Genomic DNA, 9,411 nt, shown 5'->3' on the forward strand with positions numbered 1-9,411 from the left:
CCCCAGCCTCCCCAGCAGCCGTCGCCGCCGCCACAGCAGCCGCCGCCGCCGCCGCCGCAGCCGCCGCAGCAGCAGCAGCCGCCGCCCCAGGCCCCCCCCATGGAGCCCGAGGCCCCGGATTCCCGCAAGAGGCCCCTCGAAACGCCCCCCGAGGTGGTCTGCACCAAGCGCAGCAACACGGGAGGTGAGAAAGGGCTGCGGCTCCGGACGGGGGAACGGGCAGGGGGCCTCGCCTTTCTCCATCCTTTTCCCCCCCTCCCGTGGCAGGTGCAAGGGCTCTGGGGAGGGGAGAGACACTCCTCCCCGAGGTGGGGGACAGAGCGGAGAGTTGAGGAGGGGGCTAGACCCCCTCCTCCTCTCGCCGAGGCCCGGGGCTGGGAGCTTTGTCTGCGAGGAGAGGGATTGGGGGGGAGGGCGTGATAAGTGTCCTTGGGGGGCGCAGAGGATGGGGGGCGTGAGAGCCTCAGGGCAGATGTCTGTGTGTCCTTGAGGGGTGTGTGATGTGACCCTTTCGGGGCAGGGGTGTTCCCCGGGCTCGCGTGTCCTCGCTGGGGGAGGGGAAGGAGTAGAGGCCTGTGGACCGGGAGCTTCCAGCCTCCCTCCCTGGGGATGTCCTGAAGGAGGGTTGTCCCAGAGGAAGGCTTGTGTGGCCCTGGCGGGATCGTGCGTGGGGACAGGCTGGGTGTGTGTGTGGGGTGAAATGGAGGAAAGGGTGGGTGTGTAAAGCTAGGTGGGAGAATGTGAGACTAGGACAGGTATGTGTGTGTGTGCGTGTGTGTATGTGTGCCCTCTACGGCCTGGATGTGTGACATTAGGGATCAGGAATATGACAGCATAGAGGGGGTGTATGAGAAAGGGGACAGGGGCCGGGCTCCATGTTTGAGACCCTCCAGCGGGTACGTGTGACAAGGAAAGGTGTGTGCTTGTCACCCCCGAGGGGGCTGTGGCAGAGTGTGACACATGAGAGGGTGTGTGTGACAAGCAAGGGGGTGTGTGGGGGACGCTGAATGGACTGGTCCTGGGTGTGAGCCAGAAGAGGCCGTGTAGATCAGAGGAAAGGGGTCCAGTGTGTGTGACACAGGCGTGGCTGGGGTGGGGTGGGACTCAGAGAAGCTGGTGAGGGGATGTGACAAGGAAAGGGTGTGGGTGTGACTCCAGAGAGGCTGTGGCTGGGTGTGACACATGGAGGTGTGCAACAGTGACATCAGAGGGGGTGTGTGCAACAGGGAAGGTGGGTGTATGACGAGGGAAGGACTGGGGCTTGTGGGTGAAACGCACGAGGGTGTGTAAAAAGGAGAAGGAAGGATGGGTCCCCATGTGACAGGGCACGTGTGCGTATGACACCCAGCTGTGTGTATGGGTGTAACAAGGAGAGGTGTGTGTGTGAAATGGCTGACTGTGTGACACCAGAGATACGGGGATGATTCTGCGTGTGTTTGACAAGGGAGAGTGTATGTGTGTGTCCTTGTGTATTGGAGATTGCCGAATGTTTGACACCATGGAAGGCGGTGTGAGGGAAGAGAGGGGCTCTCCCTGGGTGTGTGACCCAAGGAGGTGTGCGTACCCGAGAAGAAAAGCCCAGCTGGGAGCTCTAGGTGCATGCCCTGCTGTGGAGGGCTCAGGGAAGAGGTGGGATTTCCTGGGGTCCTCAGAGCCCAGTCCCCTAGCTCCCTGGTAAGAGGGAGACCCCAGAGAGGACAGGCCCCTCCCCACGGTCACCTTGCCAAAATCTCCACTTCCTCTGGTCTTTTCCTCCGGATGGGAGAGGGATGGTTTCAGGCAGAGTGCACCCTTTCCTCTCCGCCAGGCCTGGCAGTGGGTGGGGTGGGGGCCTCCCACCTCCTCCCTGCAGATGAATACAGGGCCTTCCCCCCCCTCCACCCAGGTGGGACAGGAATCAGGGACCCCCTGGATGCCCGTGAGGGTGTCCAGCAGAAATTGGAGGAAAGGGAAGTTGGGGGAGGGGATGGGAGGGAGTTTCCTGTCCTTCTTCCTGCTCCCCCACCCCCAGCACACACACGAATATGTCCCTGACTTCCTTCCCTCCTTCCTGCCCCACTGCTGTTCCCAGTCCCGGAGAGATCAGGGACCCAGGAGGTCCCTGAGCCCCGTCAGACTGTCTAGCCCTCCACCCACTAACCTCTAGAGGGTAGGGGGTTCCCACCTTTCTCTTAAAGGGACTGAGATGCTTAGAATCTGATCACTTCGCAGCACAATTTAACACTGATGCGAGTGCTGCTAATAACAGTCACATCTGCCTACTTGGCACCTACTACTCGAGATATGGGTTAATATCTCAATACAACCCCTGGGAGAGATGATTTGAGCATCTTTTTACAGATGAGGAAAACTGAGGCTCGGCAAAATGAAACCACTTGCCCAAGGCCACATGGTGTCTAAGTGATGGAGCTAGAATTTACCCAACTCTGGGCTGCCTGGTTGTGGAGCTCCTGGACAAAACCACTGTGCTATCCTGCCTCCCTCAACAGCGGGGAAATTAGGATGAACCTTTAGGGACCATCTCCTCCAGACCATCTCCCACCCTACTTCTGTTTACCCATGGGGAAACTGAGGCCGGGAAATGCAGAGGGACAGGCCTCCATTGACAGGAACACACTCAGGGGCAGGGCTGGGCAAGGGTCCAAGACTTTGACCCCAAAATTGAGGGCTTCTTTCAATAATATACATTCATAGCTGGGGGATGCTGGCTCAACCCATCCCCTTTTCTGAGCCTCAGTGTCCTCATCTGCCATATAGGCACATAAAAATGATCATAAGGAGCCGGGCACAGTAGGTCACGCCTGTAATCCCAGCACTTTGATAGGCTGAGGCGGGTGGATCATTTGAGGTCAGGAGTTCGAGAACAGCTTGGCCAACATGGTGAGACCCCGTCTCTACTAAAAATACAAAAATTATCGGAGCATGGTGGTGTGCACCTGTAGTCCCAGCTACTAAGGAGGCTGAGGCAGGAGAATCGCTTGAACCAGGGAGGTAGAGGTTTCAGTGAGCCGAGATCACACCACCACACTCCAGCGTGGGCAACAGAGCAAAACTCCATCTCAAAAAAAAAAAAAAAAAAGTGACCGCAAGGATAATACTAACAATAGCTACCTATATTATTGTTTAATGCCTCACGTGCAATTTCTTGTCATTCTCCCAACATGCTATGATGGAATAATAATAATCAGTTATAATAATGGCTAGACTTATGATACTACAATATGCCAGGAATTATCATGGAAAGTGCTTGACATGGATCAATTCCTTAATCCTTACAACAATTCTATCATCTTAACCCATGTTACGGATGAACAGCTGAGGCACAGAGAAGTTAAGTCACTTGCCCAACGTCACTCAGCTGATAAGCAGCAGAACCATGATGTGAACTCAGGCGGCTGGCTCCATTGTGTGGGGAGACACTAGAATGGACCTTATTTTTGGATGGGGAAACTGAGGCTCAGAGGAGTGAAGGCTTTTCCTGGATGTCCCAGAAAGCAGTGGCCTACTGGACAGATGAGATTCTTGCCCCTCCTGCCCGCCTCTGGGAGCAGATGGGAGAAATGGAGGAGATGGTGGCAGTTCACACTCGCTTCTGGGCACTGTGAGTGGCTGGCAGATGCTGCTGGGAGGAAAACGAGGCACTGAGGGCAGGAAGACTTGGGTGAAGAGGTTGGATGGAAACTCTAGTCAGGGACTCTGCAGAAATAAATGACCCCAGTCTGGCAGGACAATAACAAACGGTGACCCCCCTTGATACAGATCGTAATTCTTAAGCTGCAATAATAATGGACCCCCGTACTCCTGACTATATTCCCACCTCTGTCAACCCCCCAAAATAAAAACCCATATACAGACACATATACATATCTCACACCCTCAACATAGCTTACACCAGCCAGATCTTGCTCCTAACATCCCTCTTTTTTTCTTTTTTTTTTTTTTTTTTTTTTTTTTTCTGAGACGGTCTCACTCTGTCACCCAGGCTTGAAGTGTAGTGGTGCAATCATGGCTCAATGCAACCTTGACCTCTCAGGATCAGGTGATGATCCCATCTCAGCTTCCCCAGTAGCTGGAACTACAGGTGTGCACCACCACACCTGACTAATTCTTTGAATTTTTTGTAGAGACAGGGTCTTGCTATGTTGCCCGGGCTAGTCTCAAATTCTTGATCTCAGGCGATCCACCCGCTTCATCCTCTCAAGGTGCTGGGATTACAGGTGTGAGCCACTATTCCCAGCCATATCCCTCATTCTTTGTTTTTGTTGTTGTTGTTTATTTTGTTTTGTTTTGTTCTGTTTTTGGAGACAGAGTTTCACTGTATTGCCCAGGCTGAAGTGCAGTGGCGCCATCTCGGCTTACTGCAACCTCCATCTCCCGAGTTCAAGCAATTCTCGTACCTCAGCCTTCTGAGTAGTTGGGATTACAGGCATGCGCCACCATGCCCGGCTAATTTTTATATTTTTAGTAAAGATGGGGTTTCATCATGTTGACCAGGCTGATCTCGAGCCCCTGACCTCAGGTGATCCACCCACCTCGGCCTCCCAAAGTGCTGGGATTACAAGCATGAGCCAGCATGCCTGGCCACATTCTTTATCACGAAGTCAACATCACCAGGGTTAAGAGCCCCTCCTAGAATGAGATCTTTCAGGATTCATGTCTTGCCACTGTCATGTGCTTGGTGTGGAATCCTCGGGCAAGTTATTTCACTGCTCTGGGCCTCAGCCTGCTTGTCTGAAACATGGAGGCAGGAAGAGCTACCTCTCCGGGTTGTGTGTGTTAGATGAGATTGCGTATGTGAAGTACGTAGCGTAAGGCTGGTAGATGGTAAGTGCTCAGTAAACAGTCGCTATCATCATCATCATTATTATTATTATTATATAAGTGCCATTGAGAATGTCATTTTCCCTTTTCACCATCCAATGGTAATTCACTCCAAGAAAACCGTGGCCCATCTGCCTTTCTCTCACTCAGAGACAGTCACAACTCAAGGCAGCATCACACCTTTCAGCATCTCATCCCTACATAAGCACACTCTAGTTGTATTGCATTTCACACCAAATAGGCAACACGGCCATTCACAAAAACACATCACACGCCTGAAGCCCCGCCCCTCCTTGGCTTACTGCTCCACCCCACACCCTCACCATCCTCTGCCAGCAGCATCCCCACATGCTCCCGATGACAATACCGATGTCAAACCCCAGCCTCCTCGTACCCTCATAGAACATGCCAGCTCTCCCATCCCCAGCCCCTAAACAAAACCATGAAGTGCCATGAGGACAACACCTAACATTGATGTTGCATCCAGACTAACACCAAAACAACACCTCGACAACCCACAGCCCTTCAGCTTTACTTCTGTCATTCATGACCCCCAAGATCAAAGCCACTTTAGAGGGTGAACTCTCTGACACTAAAATAGGCCACTCTTACTACAACACCCTAAATCTCTTGGGTAGGCAATGGTTATTTATGGAAGGGGGAAGGGAGTATTGGCTGATTTTTTTTTTTTTTTTCTTTTTTGAGATGGAGTCTTGCTGTGTGACCCAGGCTGGAGTGCCGTGGCACAATCTCTGCTCGTTGCAACCTCCGCCTCCCAGGTTCAAGCGATTCTCCTGCCTCAGCCTCCCAAGTAGCTGGGATTACAGATATGCCACCACCATCCCAGGCAGTCTTTTGTATTTTTTAGTAGAGACGGGGTTTCACCCGGTTAGCCAGGATGGTCTCGATCTCCTGACCTCGTGATCCGCCCGTCTCGGCCTCCCAAAGTGCTGGGATTACAGGCTTGAGCCACCGTGCCCGGCCAACTTTTGTATTTTTAGTAGACAGGGTTTCACCTTGTCGGCCGGGCTGGTCTCAAACTCCTGACCTCAGGTGATCTGCCCACCTCAGCCTGCCAAAGCACTGGGATTTTTGAAAGCCATCAGAAGCATCTCTGAGAGGGTGGGTACAGAAGGTGCAAGAGCAGAGACTCAGTGACTAGAAGGGGAAAGATGGCACCTTTCCAAGGTGGAAATGTTTGAAATTGCAGCAGGAAATTAATCGGGAGACCTGAACTTGCTATCATCGGTTCTTCAGACTCTGCCATTGGGTAGAGGGAGCTGCCTGGACCCAAGCGAAGAGTGAAGAGTGGGATGGGAATGGGTGGGTGCGGAGTTCTGGCATGTAGATTCTGCCTCATTAGAAGGGAGAACTTTCTCACAAGCAGTGCCTTGGTTGTTCAAACAGGGTGGGCGTGCGTGATGGCTGAGGGCTCTGAGTTCAGCTGAGGTCACGTGTCTGCCCTTGCTGCAAGGAAGGCTGATCAATAGAGACCTGGTTTCTTTCTGGGGAGGTAGGACTCACATGGTGGGAAACTCCCCTAAACAGAAAAGATGTGCAGAAAATTCTGGGAAGGACCGGCACAAACTGATGCTCACAATGGGGGACTCCTGGGAATTCAAGTTCTGAGTCTCTGCAGGGGAGGTCTTAGCCAATCACTGTCCATAGGAGACTCACTTGAAGAGGGGTCTCCAGGAGTCAGATTTGCACTAGTTTAATACAACAAGATTATTTAAGGTGATCCATGGACAAACTTTTTTTTTCATTTTTGAACATCGTATGTTTATATTAATGTGCGTTAGGGAGAACAAAACATAACCAGCCCTTCAAGCTCCAATTATTAGCAATGATTTTTAAATTTCTTCTTTCTTTCTTTTTTTTTATTTGAGATGGAGTTTCGTACTTGTTGCCCAGGCTGGAGTGCAGTGGCACCATCTCAGCTCACTGCAACCTCTGCCTCCCGGGTTCAAGCAATTCTCTTGCTTCAGCCTCCCAAGTAACTGGGATTATAGTCATGTGCCACCATGTCCAGCTAATTTTTTGTATTTAGTACAGATGGGGTTTCACCATGTTGGTTAGGCTGGTCTCGAACTTCTGACCTCAGGCGATCCATCTGCTTCAGCCTCCCGAAGTGCTAGAATTACAGGTGTGAGCCACCGCACCTGGCCTAATTTCTTCTTTAAATAGATGCATTTAGGCCAGGCACGGTGGTTCACGCCGGTAATCCCAAAACTTTGGAAGGCCAAGGTGGGCAGATCCCTTGAGCCCAGGAGTTCAAGACCAGCCTGGGCAACATGGTGAAACCCCGTCTCTACTAAAAATACAATAAATAAATAAGTAAATAAATGCATTTAAAAGGAATTTAAAGGAAAGGGACCTTGTCTGTTCCCTGCTGCATCCCCAGCACCTAGAACCAAGGACTGGAAGGTCATGGGTGCTCAGGAAGGATTTGTTGGAGAAAGGAAAGGAAGGAGAGAAGAAGAGAAGAAAGAATCATTCCAGTACAGAAGGACATAAAAGGGGCAAAATTCTATAAGTTGGCATGAGAAAGACAGGAATTAGAGAAAGGCTGAGTGCAGAGAATGGAGACAAGGTCTCGCTTGTATCAGTGAGAGGACATTCCTCCTCCAAGAAGGAGGGAAAAGTCTGGGACAGCCCCCTAGGGAAATGGGTGATTAACGAAGTGGGATTGCCCCTCCTTCTCCTACCTCTCAACCCAACCCACAAATCCCACGTGTAGGGTGCTTGCTCTGTGTCTGATGCTGTGATAAGCACTGAAGTTGTGTTCATGGTGTAGGCAATACTGATAATGAGGATATCTAACATTTCTCAAATCCTCTATGTGCCTGGGACCATCTCAAGTACCTTTCCTTACATTTTCTCTTTCATTAATTATCGTAACCCCATGAGGTAGTACTATCATGATTCCCATTTTATAGATGAGGAAAACTGAGGCCCAAAGAGGTGAGGCAACTTGCCCAAGGGCATAGAGCCCATTAGTGGCAAAATTCACTCTTTTTTTTTTTTTTTTTTTAGACAAGGGCCCACTGTTGCCACCCAGGCTGGAGCGCAGTGGCCCGATCTTGGCTCACTGCAACCTCTGCCTCTCGGATTCAAATGACTCTCCTTCCCCAGCCTCCCGAGTAGCTGGGAGTACAGGCGTGTGCCACCAGGCCCGACTAATTTTTGTAGTTTTAGTAGAGACAGGAGTTTCACCATGTTGGCCAGGCTGGTCTCAAACTCCTGACCTCAAGTGATCCGCCCGCCTTGGCCTCCCAAAGCGCTGGGATTACAGGCATGAGCCACCGTGCCCGACCACAAACGTCACTCTTAGTCTAGAGTTGCTTCTGCTGTTTCATACAAAAATTCTCAGGCACAGTTTGAAGAAGTACAAGAGAGAGGGGGCAGAAAATGGGGAAGAAGGTGACCCCAGTTTTCTTCAGAGAAGATGAATACCTTCCACCCTCAGAGGGAAGCGGAGAAGATGCTCTGGCTGGAGAGAAGGTGGGGAGTGAAACTGAAGACGCAGAGAGAGGATGGAGTCGTAGGGATTAGTGAGAATTCCCTCACCATCTTTCTGAACCTTCCAGGGATAAAGTACCGCATATCTGTGACAAGTTTAGGGTGAGGGTGGGGAAAAGGACATCTCCGTGAGTCCATGGAAGAGAATGAATTCAGTAGGGTCCAGGATGATTGGTAGGAAGGCACCCAGAGAGGGGTTAATTACCTAATAGGCTTAATGGTCTGATTAAGCAAGTTTAAGAGGATTGCCTTGGTTTCAGGGAAACTCCTTAATTCTGGACCCTTCCCCATGCCTGCAAAGCCACATCTAGCCCCTCTTCCTACACCTCCATCTTAAACACATAAGGAAACAGAAACAGAACTTTCATCTTAAGAGACCAGGCAGAGGCTGGATGTGGTGGTTCACGCCTGTAATCCCAACACTTTGGGAGGCTGAGGCAGGCAGATCCCTTGAGCTCAGGAGTTCAAGACCAGCCTGAGCAATGTGGCAAAACCCTGTCTCTACAGAAAACTTTAAAATTACCTAGGAGTGGTGGCATGCGCCTGTAGTCCCAGCTACTTGGGAGGCTGAGGCAGGAGGATCGTGTGAGTCCAGGAGGTCGAGGCAGCAGTGAGCTGTGATGGCACCACTGCACTCCAGCCTGGGTGACAGAGAGAAATCAGGGAGAGTTAGAGCAGTTTCTCTTTTATCTGTTCTATATGTTGAGGTTTTACGTGAGACATTGAAAATAGGCTTCCTGGCTGGGCTCTGTGGCTCACCCCTATAATCTCAGCACTTTGAGAGGCCAAGGTTTGAGACTAGCCTGGCTAACATGGTGAAACCCCGTCTCTACTAAAAAAAAAAAAAAATAGCTGGGCGTGGTTGTGAGCACCTGTAATCCCAGCTACTCGGGAGGCTGAGGCAGGAGAATCTCTTGAACCCAGGAGGCAGAGGTTGCAGTGAGCCAAGATAGCGCCATTGCACTGCAGCCTGAGTGACAAGAGCGAGACTGTCTCAAAAAAAAAGAAAGAATGAATGAAAGAAGGAAGGAAGGAAGGAAGGAAGGAAGGAAGGAAGGAAGGAAGGAA

At 51.2% G+C, this 9,411-nt stretch overlaps 1 protein-coding gene across 1 annotated transcript in view; it reads left to right on the plus strand.

Moving 5' to 3' along the window:
• Positions 1-57: 57 nt before the first annotated feature.
• The window catches only part of NOVA2 (NOVA alternative splicing regulator 2), a 35,735-nt gene continuing 26,381 nt past the window's right edge, over positions 58-9,411 (plus strand). Inside the window, exon 1 of the mRNA XM_026457356.2 lies at positions 58-184. Within this exon, the coding sequence (XP_026313141.1) occupies positions 100-184 (85 nt within the window). The 5' untranslated portion in view covers positions 58-99. The remainder of the gene's footprint in view (positions 185-9,411) is intronic.

Source organism: Piliocolobus tephrosceles, chromosome 21 (assembly GCF_002776525.5).
Source record: "Piliocolobus tephrosceles isolate RC106 chromosome 21, ASM277652v3, whole genome shotgun sequence".
In the NCBI taxonomy this organism is placed as follows: domain Eukaryota; kingdom Metazoa; phylum Chordata; class Mammalia; order Primates; family Cercopithecidae; genus Piliocolobus; species Piliocolobus tephrosceles.